Source organism: Pseudophryne corroboree, chromosome 8, assembly GCF_028390025.1.
Source record: "Pseudophryne corroboree isolate aPseCor3 chromosome 8, aPseCor3.hap2, whole genome shotgun sequence".
Taxonomy (NCBI): domain Eukaryota; kingdom Metazoa; phylum Chordata; class Amphibia; order Anura; family Myobatrachidae; genus Pseudophryne; species Pseudophryne corroboree.
In genome coordinates this window covers 421334876-421354763 of record NC_086451.1, presented here as the reverse complement: position 1 = coordinate 421354763, position 19888 = coordinate 421334876, and the positions used below count along the sequence as shown (strand labels likewise).

Here is a 19888-nt window from a genome sequence, read left to right as displayed (position 1 = left end):
TGCTAGGTAGGCCTGCATACAGGCACAATCTAGCCCATCGCCCGTTTAACCCGCTGTGTGAAATAAGCGCCCCCATCGCTCAGCACACATCTGTGGCAAATCGCCCAGCACACATCTCTTCAGTGTGTACTGGCCTTTAGGAAGAACCACCACCGAGACAGACACTACTAGAGCGGTCTGGAAGGTAGGATGAGACACAGGGCAGTGTCCTGAAGACCTAGAGAATTCAGTACAAGAAGCCAGTGGTCGAATGGGTCAAATGCAGTGAGTAGTGGGAGATGTAGTCATGTCACCGGCGGTCTGGGATCCTGGCAGTCAGCATACAGATGCTGGGATCCTTTACCGCCAGAAACCTGGCAGGGGGACCAGAGCTATTCCCACTCGTGGGTGCTCACGACACCCATAGAGTGGGAATAGAACCTGTGGTAAACCGCAACGAGCCCGCAAGGGGCATCATTGCATTCGCCCACTGCTGGCATACTGGCAACCGGGATCCCGGCGTCGGTATGCTGACCGCCGGTCACCCAACCCAGTAGTGGTCTTTAGATTTAACAGTAATGAAGTCCCGGCAGTGTCTGGAGTGTTGAGAACATAATCCTGCGTAGGGAGAGGCCTAGAGATTCTGTACAGAAAGGAAGAGTGTAGGCAAACCCTTTAGGGGCAAGGTGAGGAGTTGCATAGTGGACATTATATCCATCAGGGAAGTTATGGAGTATGGGTTCAGCTCACAATGGCAGTGATTACTGCATGCTAGAATAATCTAGTAAAGAGTGGTGAAGGAGAAAGAATAGATGGAGGCAGGGATGGCTGATCTGTGAGAGGTAATGGTCCGGTTTACGGGCGGCAGAGTGGGAGGAGAGGAGAGACTGAATCTTTCTTTGTGGGAAAGAAGGAACTTATGATGCCAGAGACCGCATGGGGGGCGGGACAGAGCAGATTGCTTTCCGCGAATGAGAAAATCACTTTATATCAGATCTTATAAAAGAGCAAGATCTTGATGGTGGACGAAGGGGACGTTATGTTGCCTCTCTTCCACACATGCAGCTCATCTGCTCCCATTGAATTGCCTGTACCCTACAACCCCCACATACAGCCCACCTGCACCCCTTCTGTTGCCTGTACCCCTGCATTTCCAGTAATGCCTTGCGGGGAAATGTTCGGAGCAGTTTCAAGACCTGCTGCTTCCAGGAGAGTATTCTTTTCTTCTGAGTCTCTGTAAACGCCTGCGGGTAGAGGAGACGAGATCAACCTAATTATTAATAAAGCAGTAATAAGGATCTGGTACATGTGTCTTCAGGAATTCACAAAACCAGAGTTTGCCGGCTCTTTATCAAGTCCTCGATTTACATGACAACATACCGCATGTATACTCCCAGTGCACTTACCTCATGTGTCAGGCACTTCTCCAGGAGCTGGAGATAACAAGTTATATTCTCCTCATCTGGCCGGGAGACCAGCAGCTGTGTACAAACTGCGCAGAGAGAAAGGTGACTGATCAGCGACAGACTGGCCAGGGTGATAAATGCACTGGGAAAATGCAACGCACACTCACCTTTGCCCAGCACCCTCGTTAGTTGTCCTGGGATGTCCCCGTCTGCTATGGGTGGCACAGAGGTTTCCAAGTCACAACTTGGGGTACTTTGTTGCTGGAACCCATCAGCAGTTAGACCTGTAGGTGGCTCATTCTCATCAGAGTTTTTGTTGGCAGAGTCTGGAATGGCCCTATGTTGGGAAGGCTGCTCCCCACTTACGGGCTCTGTCTGATTGGGGCGATAGTATTTGATGGGTGTAATAACGATCTGCTGAAGCTCCTGCAAAGCATTGCGCACATTTCCTCCCTCCAGAATATCCTAATATCAGAAAGAAACAGCGTTAACAGCTAAAAAAAGCCGGGGCATACCCTAACATCAAGAGGCAGGGCGCAGAACTTATTACAAGAGAACTCGAATTTGAAGCTGTAAGGAATCAAAAGCTAAAATACTACTATATGTATCTAATACATGTATGTATGGGTGGTCTTCAGGTTGCCGACTGTCGGGATCCCGGCGCACAGTATACCGGCGCCGGAATACCAACAGTTTTTCTCCCTCGTGGGGGTACACGACCCCCCTGGAGGGAGAATAAAAAGCATGGCGCGCATATCGCGCCACTGTGCCCACAGCGAGCCCGCAAGGGGGTCATTTGCGCTTGCCACGCTGTCGGTATGCCGGAGGTCAGGCTTCCGGCGCCGGTATGCTGGTCGCCGGGAGCCCGGCATACCATAATACACCTGTATGTATGTATGTATGTATGCATGCATGCATGCATGCATGCATGTATGTATGTATGTATGCATGCATGCATGTATGCATGCATGCATGCATGTATGTATGCATGTATGCATGCATGCATGCATGTATGTTCATCTCATTTCTTCCGCTGTGAATGCTCCCTTATGACACTTCGTATATAGATACAACATATCTGTACTCCTCTTACCTTCTCCAGTGAGCGGAGCACGCTCTGTCTTTCACGCAACTTCTGGATGCTTAAAGCAATTTTATGCCGAGCCCCCTTGGTGACGTTCTGGTGTAGAAAGACAATAGGGTTAGTGGGGTAAAATACAAGGGCAAATACAGAAAGCCCTAGCGAATGCAGTTACCACCAAGGACATCAAGAACTGGCCTCTCTCCTAGCTCCCAATATAAACTGTGTGTATCCCTCACTAATAAGCAAGATGCATCTCATCCCAGACCATAAGGGGCCTAAAACTAACTTGTCTCTGTTCTCTAGAACAACCAGAACACTATTAACAGATTATAAAACTTACAATGAAGAATTTATTATTTCCAGCTGCACTAAAAGGAGGAGAGTTCATTCATCTATCCAATTTACTGCTACATCTAAATACATGTACACAGGTACCAGGACAATAATAATAATAAAAATAAATACAGTAAGGACAAACCTACTTACCACTATCATAGTTTATTCAAAACTGTATGGAATAGACTATCATGGAGAGTACTTTGTAGACGGTCCCTTTCTACTAGCCCGCCGCTAAACATGGCACAAAGTGAACTGGGGAGGGTGCACACTACAACGTGCCACAGTGTGACCGGGGACGACTACAGCGTGGCACAGAGAGACCTGGAGGTGGGCCCCACAATGTGCCACAGAGTGACCTGGAGGGGGCCCCACAACGTGCCACAGAGTTACTTGGAAAGGTGGTGTTGGGGGGGGGGGGGGGGGGGGGACGGCACAACGTGCCACAGAGTGACTTGGAGGGGGGGGGGGGGGGGGGGGCACAATTGCCACAGAGTGACCTGGAGGGGGGGTCCCACAACGTGCCACGGAGTGAACTGGAGGGGGGGTCCCACAACGTGCCACGGAGTGACCTGGAGGGGGGGTCCCACAACGTGCCACGGAGTGGCCTGGAGGCTTCTTATTTGAATGTTTATTAGGTCTTTTTTTGTGACAACCATTTATTGTCATATTTTGCCAAATATTCAGCTGCACATACTTTTGTATAAAAATAGGACTGGTGGGGGTAAATCACTTAGATCTGACACAACCTGATATTGCCTTTTCTATACAATGCTAATGGGCCCTACACACTTAAAGATTTCATTGAAAGATATGAACAATCTAACTCATTAATACCGTTCATATCTTTCAGTGTGTAGGCACTAACGATGAATGGTGCGCAGTTACGCGCTCGTTCACCGTTGGTGCAGACTCGTTCATACCTGCAGGCCAATATGGACAATCTCGTCCATATTAGGATGCAGGGCTATGGGGCCAGGGGGAGTGAAGTTTATCTCCCCCACCGCTGGGTCAACCGACAGCCAATCGCCGAGTGTGTACGGCCCTTAACATGACAGACACCATCACTCACCTGTGACTCAAGGTGCTGCTCTGTCAGGGTCATCATTTCCTCATAGCTCATCTGAGAGAACAGTGACGCGTATTTGTGCAGACGTAAGCTCTTCAGCCAGGTGGGCACATCTGCACAAGATATGGGATAAAAAAAAATATACCAATAAATCAGAATATGATAAATAATAAGATTTTACTCACCGGTAAATCTATTTCTCGTAGTCCGTAGTGGATGCTGGGACTCCGTAAGGACCATGGGGAATAGCGGCTCCGCAGGAGACTGGGCACAACTAAAGAAAGCTTTAGGACTACCTGCTGTGCACTGGCTCCTCCCTCTATGACCCTCCTCCAGACCTCCGTTAGGATACTGTGGCCGGAAGAGCTGACACAATAAGGAAGGATTTTGAATCCCGGGTAAGACTCATACCAGCCACACCAATCACACCGTATAACTCGTGATACTATACCCAGTTAACAGTATGAAATATAACTGAGCCTCTCAACAGATGGCTCAACAATAACCCTTTAGTTAGGCAATAACTATATACAAGTATTGCAGACAATCCGCACTTGGGATGGGCGCCCAGCATCCACTACGGACTACGAGAAATAGATTTACCGGTGAGTAAAATCTTATTTTCTCTGACGTCCTAAGTGGATGCTGGGAACTCCGTAAGGACCATGGGGATTATACCAAAGCTCCCAAACGGGCAGGAGAGTGCGGATGACTCTGCAGAACCGAATGAGCAAACTCTAGGTCCTCCTCCGCCAGGGTATCAAACTTGTAGAATTTAGCAAATGTGTTTGACCCCGACCAAGTAGCTGCTCGGCAAAGTTGTAAAGCCAAGACCCCTCGGGCAGCCGCCCAAGAAGAGCCCACCTTCCTCGTGGAATGGGCTTTCACTGATCTAGGATGCGGCAGTCCAGCCGCAGAATGTGCAAGCTGAATCGTACTACAGATCCAGCGAGCAATAGTCTGCTTTGAAGCAGGAGCACCCAGCTTGTTGGGTGTATACAGGATAAATAGCGAGTCAGTTTTCCTGACACTAGCTGTCCTGGAAACATACATTTTCAGGGCCCTGACTACGTCCAACAACTTGGAATCCTCCAAGTCTTTAGTAGCCGCAGGCACCACAATAGGTTGGTTCAAATGAAAAGCTGATACCACCTTAGGAAGAAACTGGGGACGAGTCCTCAATTCTGCCCTATCCATATGGAAAATCAGATAAGGGCTTTTACATGACAAAGCCGCCAATTCTGACACACGCCTGGCCGAAGCCAAGGCCAACAGCATGACCACTTTCCACGTGAGATATTTTAATTCCACGGTTTTAAGTGGCTCAAACCAATGTGACTTTAGGAAATCCAACACCACGTTGAGATCCCAAGGTGCCACTGGAGGCACAAAAGGGGGTTGAATATGCAGCACTCCCTTAACAAATGTCTGAACTTCAGGTAGTGAAGCCAGTTCTTTCTGGAAGAAAATCGACAGAGCCGAAATCTGGACCTTAATGGAACCCAATTTTAGGCCCATAGTCACCCCTGACTGTAGGAAGTGCAGAAAACGGCCCAGCTGAAATTCATCCGTTGGGGCCTTCCTGGCCTCACACCACGCAACATATTTTCGCCATATGCGGTGATAATGGTTTGCGGTCACTTCTTTCCTAGCTTTAATCAGCGTAGGGATGACTTCCTCCGGATTGCCCTTTTCCTTCAGGATCCGGCGTTCAATCGCCATGCCGTCAAACGCAGCCGCGGTAAGTCTTGGAACAGACAGGGCCCCTGCTGCAGCAGGTCCTGTCTGAGCGGCAGAGGCCATGGGTCCTCGGAGATCATTTCTTTGAAGTTCTGGGTACCAAGCTCATCTTGGCCAATCCGGAACCACGAGTATAGTTCTTACTCCTCTCCTTCTTATTATTCTCAGTACCTTAGGTATGAGAGGCAGAGGAGGGAACACATACACAGACTGGTACACCCACGGTTTTACCAGAGCGTCCACAGTTATCGCCTGAGGGTCCCTTGACCTGGCGCAATATCTTTTTAGCTTTTTGTTGAGGCGGGACGCCATCATGTCCACCTGTGGCCTTTCCCATGTACAATCATTTGGAAGACTTCTGGATGAAGTCCCCACTCTCCCGGGTGGAGGTCGTGTCTGCTGAGAAAGTCTGCTTCCCAGTTGTCCACTCCGGGAATGAACACTGCTGACAGTACTAACACATGATTTTCCGCCCATCGGAGAATCCTTGTGGCTTCTTCCATCTCCATCCTGCTTCTTGTGCCGCCCTGTCGGTTTACATGGGCGACCGCCGTAATGTTGTCTGACTGGATCAGCACCGGCTGGTGTTGAAGCAGGGGTCTTGCCTGACTTAGGGCATTGTAAATGGCCCTTAGTTCCAGAATATTTATGTGTAGGGAAGTCTCCTGACTCGACCATAGTCCTTGGAAGTTTCTTCCCTGTGTGACTGCCCCCCAGCCTCGAAGGCTGGCATCCGTGGTCACCAGGACCCAGTCCTGTATGCCGAATCTGCGGCCCTCTAGAAGATGAGCACACTGCAGCCACCACAACAGCGACACCCTGGCCCTTGAAGACAGGGTTATCAGCCGATGCATCTGAAGATGCGACCCGGACCACTTGTCCAACAGATCCCACTGGAAGATCCTTGCATGGAACCTGCCGAATGGAATTTCTTCGTAAGAAGCTACCATCTTTACCAGGACTCGCGTGCATTGATGCACAGACACCTGTATTTGTTTTAGGAGGTCTCTGACTAGAGATGACAACTCCTTGGCCTTCTCCTTCGGGAGAAACTTTTTTCTGTTCTGTGTCCAGAACCATACCCAGGAACAGTAGACGCGTCGTAGGAACCAGCTGCGACTTTGGAATATTCAGAATCCAGTCGTGCTGTTGTAGCACTTCCCGAGATAGTGCTACTCCGACCAACAGCTGCTCCCTGGACCTTGCCTTTATAAGGAGATCGTCCAAGTACGGGATAATTATAACTCCCTTTTTTCGAAGGAGTATCATCATTTCGGCCATTACCTTGGTAAATACCCTCGGTGCTGGGGACAGACTACGGCAACGTCTGGAATTGGTAATGACAGTCCTGTACCACAATTCTGAGGTACTCCTGGTGAGGAGGGTAAATGGGGACATGCAGGTAAGCATCCTTGATGTCCAGTGATACCATGTAATCCCCTTCGTCCAGGCTTGCAATAACCGCCCCGGGCGATTCCATTTTGAACTTGAACCTTCGTATATAAGTGTTCAAGAATTTCAATTTTAAAATGGATCTCACCGAACCGTCTGGTTTCGGTACCACAAACATTGTGGAATAGCAACCCCGGCCTTGTTGAAGAAGGGGTACCTTGATTATCACCTGCTGGACGTACAGCTTGTGAATTGCCGCCAGTACTACCTCCCTTTCTCCGAGGGCAGCAGGCAAGGCTGATGTGAGGTAACGGCGAGGGAGAGTCGCCTCGAACTCCAGCTTGTATCCCTGTGATACTACTTGCAGAACCCAGGGATCCACCTGTGAGCGAGCCCACTGGTCGCTGAAGTTCCCGAGACACGCCCCCACCGCACCTGGCTCCACCTGTGGAGCCCCAGCGTCATGCGGTGGACTCAGAGGAAGCGGGGGAAGATTTTTGATCCTGGGAACTGGCTGTCTGGTGCAGCTTTTTCCCTCTTCCCTTGTCTCTGTGCAGAAGGGAAGCGCCTTTGACCCGCTTGCTTTTCTGAAGCCGAAAGGACTGTACCTGATAATACGGTGCTTTCTTAGGCTGTGAGGGAACCTGAGGTAAAAAAAAATTCTTCCCAGCTGTTGCTGTGGATACGAGGTCCCAGAGACCATCCCCAAACAATTCCTCACCCTTAAAAGGCAGAATCTCCATGTGCCTTTTAAAATCAGCATCACCTGTCCACTGCCGGGTCCCTAATACCCTCCTGGCAGAATGGGCATTGCATTAATTCTGGATGCCAGCCGGCAAATATCCCTCTGTGCATCCCTCATCTATAAGACAACGTCTTTAATATGCTCTATGTTAGCAAAATAGTATCCCTGTCGAGGTAACAATCTGACAGGGTAACAGACCATGCTGCAGCAGCATTACACCTCCATGCTGAGGCAATTGCAGGTCTCAGTATAGTACCTGAGTGTGTATATACAGACTTCAGGATAGCCTCCTGCTTTTTATCAGCAGGCTCCTTCAAGGTGGCCGTATCCTGAGACGGCAGTGCCACCTCTTTTGACAAACGTGTGAGCGCCTTATCCACCCTAGGGGATATCTCCCAACATGACCTATCCTCTGGCGGGTACGCCATCAGTAACTTTTTAGAAATTACCAGTTTCTTATCGGGGGAACCCACGCTTCTTTACACACTTCATTCACTCATCTGATGGGGGAACAAAACACTGGCTGCTTTTTCTCCCCAAACATAAAACCCCTTTTTAGTGGTACTTGGGTTAATGTCAGAAATGTGTAACACTTTTTATTGCCGAGATCATGCAACGGATGCTCCTAGTGGATTGTGTATATGTCTCAACCTCGTCGACACTGGAGTCAGACTCCGTGTCGACATCTGTGTCTGCCATCTGAGGTAGTGGGCGGTTTTTAGCCCCTGACGGCCTTTGAGACGCCTGGGCAGGCGCGGGCTGAGAAGCCGGCTGTCCCACAGCTGTTACGTCATCCAGCCTTTTATGTAAGGAGTTGATACTGTCGGTTAATACCTTCCACCTATCCATCCACTCTGGTGTCGGACCCACAGGGGGCGACATCACATTTATCGGCATCTGCTCCGCCTCCACGTAACCTTCCTAATCAAACATGTCGACACAGCCGTACCGACACACCGCACACACACAGGGAATGCTCTGACTGAGGACAGGACCCCACAAAGTCCTTTGGGGAGACAGAGAGAGAGAGTATGCCAGCACACACCAGAGCGCTATATAATGCAGGGATTCACACTACCCACAGTGATTTTTCCCTTATAGCTGCTATAATACACAATTTGCGCCTAAATTTAGTGCCGCCCTCTCTTTTTAACCCTTTGAGCCTGAAAACTACAGGGGAGAGCCTGGGGAGCTGTCTTCCAGCTGCACTGTGAAGAGAAAATGGCGCCAGTGTGCTGAGGGAGATAGCCCCGCCCCTTTTTCGGCGGACTTCTCCCGCTCCTATAACAATAATGTGGCTGGGGTATTTTACACATATATAGCTTATTAGGCTATATTATGTGTGATTTGCCACTTTTAAGGTTGTCCAATTGCTGCCCAGGGCGCCCCCCCCAGCGCCCTGCACCCATCAGTGACCGGAGAATGTGGTGTGCACAGGGAGCAATGGCGCACAGCTGCAGTGCTGTGCGCTACCTTAATGAAGACCGGAGTCTTCTGCCGCCGATTTCCTGGACGTTCTTCTTGCTTCTGGCTCTGCAAGGGGGACGGCGGCGCGGCTCCGGAACCGGACGACCGAGGCTGGGCCTGTGTTTGATCCCTCTGGAGCTAATGGTGTCCAGTAGCCTAAGAAGCCCAAGCTAGCTGCAAGCAGGTAGGTTCGCTTCTCTCCCCTCAGTCCCTCGTAGCAGTGAGTCTGTTGCCAGCAGATCTCACTGAAAATAAAAAAACTAAAATATACTTTCTTTTCTAGGAGCTCAGGAGAGCCCCTAGTGTGCATCCAGCTCGGCTGGGCACAAAATTCTAACTGAGGTCTGGAGGAGGGTCATAGAGGGAGGAGCCAGTGCACACCAGGTAGTCCTAAAGCTTTCTTTAGTTGTGCCCAATCTCCTGCGGTGCCGCTATTCCCCATGGTCCTTTACGGAGTCCCCAGCATCCACTTAGGACGTCAGAGAAATACAGACAGGTAAAATCAGTAATAGAAGACTTTACCCACAGAGGTCACACAGGTGTGTCACAGCAGCAGGAAAAGACAACCCTGGTCACACCTTTGTTCTAGTACTGTACCCAGGAAGGATATTTTGCTTTTGCTTTGACCCTATGATTTTTACTCCTGGGCACCTAATCACTAATGATACACAATGGGGGGTGGGGGGGTGGGGGGGGGGGGGGTGTTATTCAGTAGGGAACGCTCCTGCAATCCTCAGCACAGTTTCACAATAATCGGGAAACTGCACATGTGTATTACCAGAGCAGCTTTACAGATGTGATCCATGCTCAATTAGCCACAAACTACAGAAGCTGAACCTTTACACTAAGGCTGCTGGGGAGACCTGGTGACAACTCGTGCCTCTGGCAGTCAGAAAAATAAAATAAAAAGTACCCCGGCCCATTAACATTATCCATTCACTTCACCTATTAGCATCCTAATGAGGAGTGCAGTAGGGACTTCAGAACCACATGCTGTTGCGCTGTATCATCAACATCAAAGACAAAATCACATCCAGAATATGTAGGATTAATTTTGGGGCCATGCGATCACGCCTTTATATATCGGTATCTATATACTTGGGAGAGATTGGGGTAGCCTTCCGGTGCTGCATAAAAAAACAGCTTGACCTATTTCTAGATATTGTAAAGCCAAGAAAAAAAAAAAAAAAAAGAATTACTTATTCCAATGAACCAATATAAAATAAAATGTGCTTAGAAAGACTAAGGAGTATATGCAATTGCGGTCGAATTCCCGAAATTGTCGAATTTCGGGTCATTTTCGCCCAAAAAAAAAAATTCGCCTATGCAATTCAGTGCTTTCCGACCAAAAAACGGACTTTCAAAATTCGACTTTTTGAAATTCGAATTTTTGCAAATTCGACTTTTCTGCAATGATACAAGTGCTGCAATTCGACCAAAGCATATTCAATTCAAGTTTGGAAATTCGACAGCAGTGCTTTTAGACAGCAAATTCGTCATTTTCAATCCGCCACACTTTGGAGGGTGAAAACAATAAAAAAAATGTTAAACATGTTTTTTTTTGGTGTTTTTTTTTTTAGGAATAGCATATCTATTTATATTAGAAGGGATTAGGTACTTTTTTTTTTTTTTTGGAGGCACAAATATAATTTATATATTTTTTAAAATATTATTTTTTTATTTTTTATTGCTGGAACGGTAAAATCCTAAAAAAAAAATGGCGTGGGGTCCCCCCTCCAAAGCATAACCAGCCTCGGGCTCTTCGAGCTGGTCCTGGTTCTAAAAATGCGGGGAAAAAATTGACAGGGGATCCCCCGTATTTTTAAAACCAGCACCGGGCTCTGCGCCTGGTGCTGGTGCCAAAAATACGGGGGACAAAAAGAGTAGGGGTCCCCCGTATTTTTAACACCAGCATCGGGCTCCACTAGCTGGACAGATAATGCCACAGCCGGGGGTCACTTTTATGCCGTGCCCTGCGGCCGTGGCATTAAATATCCAACTAGTCACCCCTGGCCGGGGTACCCTGGGGGAGTGGGGACCCCTTCGATCAAGGGGTCCCCCCCCCCCCAGCCACCCAAGGGCCAGGGGTGAAGCCCGAGGCTGTCCCCCCCCATCCAATGGGCTGCGGATGGGGGGGCTGATAGCCTTTTGTGATAATGAAAAGAATATTGTTTTTTCCAGCAGTACTACAAGTCCCAGCAAGCCTCCCCCGCAAGCTGGTACTTGGAGAACCACAAGTACCAGCATGCGGGAGAAAAACGGGCCCGCTGGTACCTGTAGTAGTACTACTGGAAAAAAAATACCCAAATAAAAACAGTACACACACACACCGTGACAAGTAAAACTTTATTACACACTGCCGACACACACATACTTACCTATGTTCACACGCCGACATCGGTCCTCTTCTCCATGTAGAATCCACGGATACCTGAAAAGAAAAGATCAATATACTCACCTCAGCCAGGGTCCAGAGATAAATCCACGTACTTGGCAAAAAAAGAAAACGAACACACGGACCACCGGACTGAAAGGGGTCCCATGCTGACACATGAGACCCCTTACCCCGAATGAGACCTGTCAGTGACAGCTGTCACACAAAGGTCTCTAAAGCCAATCAGGAAGCGCAACTTCGTTGCGCTCACCTGATTGGCTGTGCGCTGTCTGTGCTGTGACAGCGCATCGCACAGCCCCGTCCATTATATTCAATGGTGGGAACTTAGCGGCTAGCGGTGAGGTCACCCGCCGGTCAGCGGCTGACCGCGGGTAACCCCCCGGCTAGCCGCTAAGTTCCCACCATTGAAACTAATGGAGCGGCTTTGCGATGCGCTGTCACAGCACAGACAGCGCACAGCCAATCAGGTGAGCGCCACGGAAGTAGCGCTTCCTGATTGGCTGAAGGGACTTCAGTGACAGGAGTCACGTGATGTCCCGGCATTCGGAAGAAAGGGGTCTGATGTGTCAGCATGGGACCCCTTTCAGTCCGGTATGGAGCGGGTATTTGCGGTTTGTTTTTTTAACAAGTACGTGGATTATACTCTGGACGTGGATGTACCTCTGGACGCTGGAAGGTGAGTATAATTTTTTCACAGGTACCCTCGGATCGTCGGAGACCGTGGCAGTCGGCGTGTCAACATAGGTAAGTATGTGTGTGTCGGTAGTGTGTAATAAAGTTTTACTATCAAGGTGTCTGTGTACTGTTTTTATTTGGGTATTTTTTTTCCCAGTAGTACTACAGGTACCAGCGGGCCCGTTTTTCTCCCGCATGCTGGTACTTGTGGTTCTCCAAGTACCAGCTTGCGGGGGAGGCTTGCTGGGACTTGTAGTACTGCTGGAAAAAACAATATTCTTTTCATTATCACAAAAGGCTATCAGCCCCCCCCATCCGCAGCCCATTGGATGGGGGGGGGGGGGGGGGACAGCCTCGGGCTTCACCCCTGGCCCTTGGGTGGCTGGGTGGGGGGGGACCCCTTGATTGAAGGGGTCCCCACTCCCCCAGGGTACCCCGGCCAGGGGTGACTAGTTGGATATTTGATGCCACGGCCGCAGGGCACTGTATAAAAGTGACCCCCGGCTGTGGCATTATCTGTTCAGCTAGTGGAGCCCGATGCTGGTGTTAAAAATACGGGGGACCCCTACTCTTTTTGTCCCCCGTATTTTTGGCACCAGGCGCAGAGCCCGGTGCTGGTTTTAAAAATACGGGGGATCCCTGCCCAATTTTTCCCCGCATTTTTAGAACCAGGACCAGCTCGAAGAGCCCGAGGCTGGTTATGCTTTGGAGGGGGGACCCCACGCCATTTTTTTTTCCGGGTTTTTCCCGTTTTTTCCCGTTTTTTAAAATCGCGGCAAAATCCGCCAAATCGGCCGATTTTCGCCCGCGGTTCTGGCGAATCCGTTTTTCATTGAATATGGTGAATTCCGGCAGCCACCTTCCGGAATTCACCTGTCGAATTAAGTCGAATTAAAAAACGGCGAAAAATTGCCGCGATTCGCCGTGAATTGCATATACCCCTAAGAGGCAGATGCACTAAGAATTGGAGAATGATAAAGTGGACACAGATAAAGTACCAGCCAATCAGCTCCTGTCATCTTAAAACACTGGGGGTCAATCGGTTTGCACCGCAATTGTGATGGGAGCATGTTTTTTGCAACTTACCTGTGCGGGCACATGTGCAGTTCCCGCCCTGCGCATGCACAGGTCCCGTCCCCGTTTAATGTGGGTGACCGGCAGTAATTGCGAACGCCTCTGCCTGACTGACAGACAGAGGTGTTTGTGGGGCGGAAATGGAGCATTGTGGGGGCTGTGTTTAACCAACGGGGACGTGGTGGAACGAACCGGGAGCATGTCGCTGGGTGTTTTCGGGGTTGACTGCATGTCGTCACTCGCAGTTGTTCTGAACTAAAAAATGGCGGTGGGTCTCCTGCCATCGCAGTCAGGCTGCACCGGCAGGAGGTATCCACGATTTCAGCGATCACGCTGCAATTGCAGCGCAATGGCAATATCACCGTGATCGCTGTGGGTGGGTGGGTGGATGGGCGGTTGTATGCATGCGATAAAAAAAAAAAAAAAAAAAGCAGAATTTGCAATCTTTACTAAATAACCCACACACCCTGTAACATGGCAGTTAGGAGCGGATTGGCTGGTACCTTATCACTCGCCACGGCCAAGTACATCTCTCCCTAAAACAGAGAAGTTATGCCCGGTGCAAGCCACGCATCTCCAAAACCATACCAACTATCACGAGGGGATGAAATCTTTAGCACCATTAAGAGGTATTGGGGGGGGAGGGCACCAAAATATCTATGTGAAAGAAATTAACCACCACATCTTCAGCATCAGTTGCCTGTATGAAGTAGTGCAGCTACCCAGTTATAACGGATTACATCAATGTTATTTAATATCAAACAACTTGTAGGGAGCTTTAGATTCATTCAGCGATTACAAGTCTAAATTATTTCCTTTGTACCTTTCATTCCGCTCCCATCCTCATGAAATGTGTTGCGGCCGGAGCCTAGGTCCTCCGTCTGCTCGCTGCCCGACGATGCCACGCTGCTCTGCGGAGAGAGGGGAGCGTGGTCTGGGGTGAGGAAGATAGGGCGCCCAGCAACCTCATCTACCCCCATCCAGTCACTGGACGTCTGCTGGGAAGTGGGAATCAAGGACATGGAGCGTTTCAGGGGGCTGGGGTGCATTTGGCAGGAGAGCACTGCGGGAGAGAGCAGGGTGTGTCAGGACTAGCACAGAATGTGTCATTTGTGGTTTCAGGGATAATATGCACCTCTGTATACCCAGATACATATTCCCTGTAACATGTCTGAATGACAACGGACTGAAGCTTAACTTCAACTTTCCGCACACTAACAAGTACAAATGTATTTCAGCTGGCAGAGTTACTTCTATAACGTACAAGGAATAATGGGAGAAATGGGAGAACAGGTCAAACACCAGCGATGAAATTAACACTTACAATACATCAAAGCTGTACAGTACATGGAGTAAAAATAAGATTTTAAACCTACCGGTAAATCTTTTTCTCCTAGTCAGTAGAGGATGCTGGGGACTCCGTAAGGACCATGGGGTATAGACTGGCTCCGCAGGAGACATGGGCACCTAAAAGAACTTAGTATGGGTGTGCACTGGCTCATCCCTCTATGCCAGTCGTCAGTTAGAGAACTGTGCCCAGAGGAGATGGAAGAAACATTTGTGATGATCCGCAACAAGATACCCCCTTGTTTGTGCCTGGATGACACAGTTACACACAAAATGAACACACGAGGGGGGTTAATTCTTTAAAGAAAACCAAATACCTATGATTACTCGGGTAGATTCACCATAATACAGGGTTGGTGTTGCTCCCCAGAGTCAGAAAACCAAATATTCTAGAAAGAGAAAAGAAGACTATCTTGGGGGCACTCTTTGAAATATAAATAGGGCCAGATATACCCTTAGGTATCATTAAAATATAACCTTTAATTGTATCTTTAAAATTAATAGGAATTTGAAAAGGAAAAATATATAAACACACACACAGGTTTATTCATATACACCTTGGGATCACTTGTCTATCACAAGGAGTTCAAAGAACACTGATTGCTCACTATGGAGCTTATTGGCTCAGAGAACACTGATTGCTCACCGAGGAGCTTGTTTTAATTATTTTTATTCAGATTTTTTTATAACCAATTATGATCTCTCACTGTTTAAACAACCATATCATGAATAGGTATTGATTTACCGAACGTCAGCTCCTATATTCTCAAACACATGTATAATTATAAAAATTCAAAATTTGCCCAAATGGTATATACACAGTGTTGAGAGAAGCAGAATGCCCATCATATTTATATGGTATCTTATGCGCTCATTAGTAGCCCGACATTTATAGTTGGTATAGAGAGAAAAAAGGAAAGAGTAAAAAAGATGATCAGTATGCCATTGTACATTGCTTCTACTGTCTCACCGTCATGAGCTCAAGGTTTTTGTTAGCTCAGCGGCCGGTGGATGAGAGGGCAGCGACCTTGAAATTTCTGACCAGAAAGAGGATAAGTGGCCGTACTGCTTTCCCTGTTAGAGCGGATGGAATGTCTCGATATCCTAGGACATTGCAGGACACTGCACCGCAATCCAGGGATGAGTGTTAACCGAAATTGAGTACAATTCCTGCCTGTTTAATTTTCAGGTAATTGCAGGGAGATGATAGGGAGTGGTTCAATGTTAAACCTACGGGTGAAAACGCGTTTTGGCACAGCTGGAATCAGCATGGCAATGTCGCCTTGTGAAAGTTAGAATCACTGATCCTACAACCAACATACGCTGCTCCGTCCAGAAGTCCTGCTGCCTTTAGAACGGTAATCTTCCTATTTTCAGCTAGCTCTCATCCACGAATTGTGGTGCAGCGTCCTTGCTCTGTCCTATGATATCAAGGCGCTGCAACCGCTCTAACGTGGAAAGCAGCACAGCTACTAATCTTTTTTCCGGCCAGTAATACCCGAAGCGCTGCTGTTTTCATATTTGCCGTCCGCTGCACCGGTCCTAGTGACCAGAGTACATGACGAAAAGAGATCTCAGCGGCTGGACTGGGTTTGCGGTCATAAAAACTTTTCATTCTAGCTGGGTTTGCTGCTACTTTTTAGCCCAACACATATTGTTCAGTGACCTATGGTCAAATGTTAGAGAAAATAATGAATTATGTTAAGTGAGCCTAACAATATTAGTATACCGATAAAGTATACCTGAAAATAAATTTGGGAAAGTACTTTGCTAATAGCCTGTGTGGAGAACGGCTTTTTTGATAAATGCATTTCTATGTGAGAATGTGCACGGCACTGGTTTAACATTGAACCACTCCCTATCATCTCCCTGCAATTACCTGAAAATTAAACAGGCAGGAATTGTACTCAATTTCGGTTAACACTCATCCCTGGATTGCGGTGCAGTGTCCTGCAATGTCCTAGGATATCGAGACATTCCATCCGCTCTAACAGGGAAAGCAGTACGGCCACTTATCCTCTTTCTGGTCAGAAATTTCAAGGTCGCTGCCCTCTCATCCACCGGCCGCTGAGCTAACAAAAACCTTGAGCTCATGACGGTGAGACAGTAGAAGCAATGTACCATGGCATACTGATCATCTTTTTTACTCTTTCCTTTTTTCTCTCTATACCAACTATAAATGTCGGGCTACTAATGAGCGCATAAGATACCATATAAATATGATGGGCATTCTGCTTCTCTCAACACTGTGTATATACCATTTGGGCAAATTTTGAATTTTTATAATTATACATGTGCTTGAGAATATAGGAGCTGACGTTCGGTAAATCAATACCTATTCATGATATGGTTGTTTAAACAGTGAGAGATCATAATTGGTTATAAAAAAATCTGAATAAAAATAATGAAAACAAGCTCCTCGGTGAGCAATCAGTGTTCTCTGAGCCAATAAGCTCCATAGTGAGCAATCAGTGTTCTTTGAACTCCTTGTGATAGACAAGTGATCCCAAGGTGTATATGAATAAACCTGTGTGTGTGTTTATATATTTTTCCTTTTCAAATTCCCAGAGGAGATGGACAACACGAGGAAAGGATTTTGTTAAACTAAGGGCAAGATTCATACCAGCCCACACCAATCATACCATATAACCTGGAATACACATAACCAGTTACCAGTATGAACACACAACAGCATCGGTCCAAGACCGATTCTAACTGTAACATAACCCTTATGTAAGCAATAACTATATACAAGTCTTGCAGAATTCAGTCCGCACTGGGACGGGCGCCCAGCATCCTCTACGGACTAGGAGAAAAAGATTTACCGGTAGGTTTAAAATCTTATTTTCTCTTACGTCCTAGAGGATGCTGGGGACTCCGTAAGGACCATGGGGTTTATACCAAAGCTCCCAATCGGGCGGGAGAGTGCAGATGACTCTGAAGCACCGACTGAGCAAATGCTAGGTCCTCATCAGCCAGGGTATCAAACTTGTAGAATTTAGCAAAAGTGTTTGAACCCGACCAAGTCGCCGCTCAGCAAAGCTGTAATGCCGAGACGCCCAGGCAGCCGCCCAAGAAGAGCCCACCTTCCTAGTGGAATGGGCCTTTACTGAATCCGGTAACGGCAATCCAGCTGTAACATACGCCTGCTGAATCGTGTTACAGATCCAGCGAGCAATAGTCTGCTTCGAAGCAGGAGCACCCAGCTTGTTGGCAGCATACAGGACAAACTGTTTTCCTAATTCTAGCCGTCCTGGCTACATAAATCTTTAAGGCCCTGACTACATCCACGGATATGGAATCCTCCAAGTCATGCGTAGCCACAGGCACCACTATAGGTTGGTTCATATGAAATGAAGACACCACCTTAGGTAAAAATTGAGGCAGAGTCCTCAATTTCGCTCTATATACATGAAAAATCAAGTAGGGGCTCTTGTGAGACAAGGCCGCCAATTCTGACACTCGCCTTGCAGATGCCAAGGCTAATAACATGACCACCTTCCAGGTGAGAAATATCAACTCAACCGTTTTAAGGGGTTCAAACCAGTGTGATTTAAGGAACTGCAACACCACGTTCAGGTCCCATGGTGCCACTGGGGGGCAAAAAAGGAGGCTGGATGTGCAGCACTCCTTTTACAAAAGTCTGGACTTCTGGAAGAGAAGCCAATTCCTTCTGAAAGAGTATCGACAGGGCCGAAATCTGTACTTTAACAGAGCCTAACTTTAGGCCCATATCCACTCTGTAGGAAGTGGAGAAAACGACCCAGATGGAAATCTTCCGTAGGAGCATTCTTGGTTTCACACCAAGAGACATATTTCCGCCAGATACGGCGATAATGTTTTGCCGTCACTTCCTTTACTAGCCTTTATTAGAGTAGGTATGACCTCCTCCGGAATACCCTTCTCAGCTAGGATCCGGCGTTCAACCGCCATTGCCGTCAAAAGTAACCGCGGTAAGTCTTGGAACATGCAGGGCCACTGCTGTAACAGGTCCTCCCTTAGAGGAAGAGGCCAAGGATCTTCTGTGAGCATCTCCTGAAGATCTGAGTACCAGGCCCTTCGAGGCCAGTCTGGAACAATTAGTATTGTCTGTACTCTCTGTCTTATAATCCTCAAAACTTTTGTGACGAGAGGAAGAGGAGGAAAACGCATAGACAGACTGGAATACCCATGGCGTTACCAGAGCGTCTACTGCTATTGCCTGAGGGTCCCGGGACCTGGCACAATACCTCCGAAGCTTCTTGTTGAGGCGTGACACCATCATGTCTATTTGAGGAACTCCCCAGAGACCCATTATCTCTGCAAAGACTTCTTGATGAAGTCCCCACTCTCCCGGATGGAGATCGTGTCTGCTGAGGAAGTCTGCTTCCCAGTTGTCCACTCCCGGAATGAAGACAGCTGACAGAGCGCTTACGTGATTTTCCGCCCAGCGAAGAGACTCCTGGTGGCCTCCGCCATCGTTACTCTGCTTCTTGTCCCGCCTTGGCGGTTCACATGAGCCACTGCTGTGACATTGTCTGATTGAATCAGAACCGGTAGGTTGCGAAGAAGGCCATTGTATATGGCCCTTAATTCCAACATGTCCTTGAAAATTTCTTCCTTGGGTGACTGCCCCCCATCCTCGGAGGCTCGCGTCCGTGGTAACCAGGACCCAGTCCTGAATGCCGAACCTGCGACCCTCTAGAAGGTGAGCACTGTGCAGCCACCATAGAAGAGACACCCTGGCCCTGGGGGACAGTGTTATTTTTTGATGCAATTGTAGATGGGACCCGGACCATTTGTCCAGAAGATCCCATTGAAACGTCCTCACATGGAACCTGCCGAAGGAAATGGCCTCGTAAGCTGCAACCATTTTCCCCACAACTCGAGTGCATTGATGAACTGACACTATTTGGCTTTAGCAGGTCTCGGACCATGTTCTGGAGGTCCTGGACTTTTTCCAACAGGAGGAAAACTTTCTTTTGTTCCGTGTCCAGTATCATGCCTAGGAACGCTAGTCGAGTTGTTGGAACCAACTGTGACTTTGGCAGATAGAGGATCCACCCATGTTGCTGAAGCACTCTCTGAGAGAGTGACACGTTCTCCAGTAATTGCTCTCTTGATCTCGCTTTTATAAGGAGATCGTCCAAGTATGGGATAATTGTGACTCCTTGCTTGCGCAGGATCACCATCATTTCCG

General features: G+C 48.2%; 1 protein-coding gene across 2 annotated transcripts in view; it reads right to left on the bottom strand.

The window, feature by feature from the left end:
* Nucleotides 1-19888, bottom strand: part of SAMD4B (sterile alpha motif domain containing 4B) — a 156843-nt gene that overhangs the window by 38030 nt on the left and 98925 nt on the right. The window contains exons 4-9 of one of the 2 annotated variants that reach the window (XM_063937955.1): nucleotides 14186-14425; nucleotides 3878-3987; nucleotides 2479-2565; nucleotides 1553-1850; nucleotides 1386-1471; nucleotides 1099-1223 (exon numbers count right to left, since the gene is read on the bottom strand). In XM_063937955.1, the coding sequence (XP_063794025.1) occupies nucleotides 1099-1223; nucleotides 1386-1471; nucleotides 1553-1850; nucleotides 2479-2565; nucleotides 3878-3987; nucleotides 14186-14425 (946 nt within the window). The remainder of the gene's footprint in view (nucleotides 1-1098; nucleotides 1224-1385; nucleotides 1472-1552; nucleotides 1851-2478; nucleotides 2566-3877; nucleotides 3988-14185; nucleotides 14426-19888) is intronic. The other variant, XM_063937956.1, reaches the window with a different exon arrangement.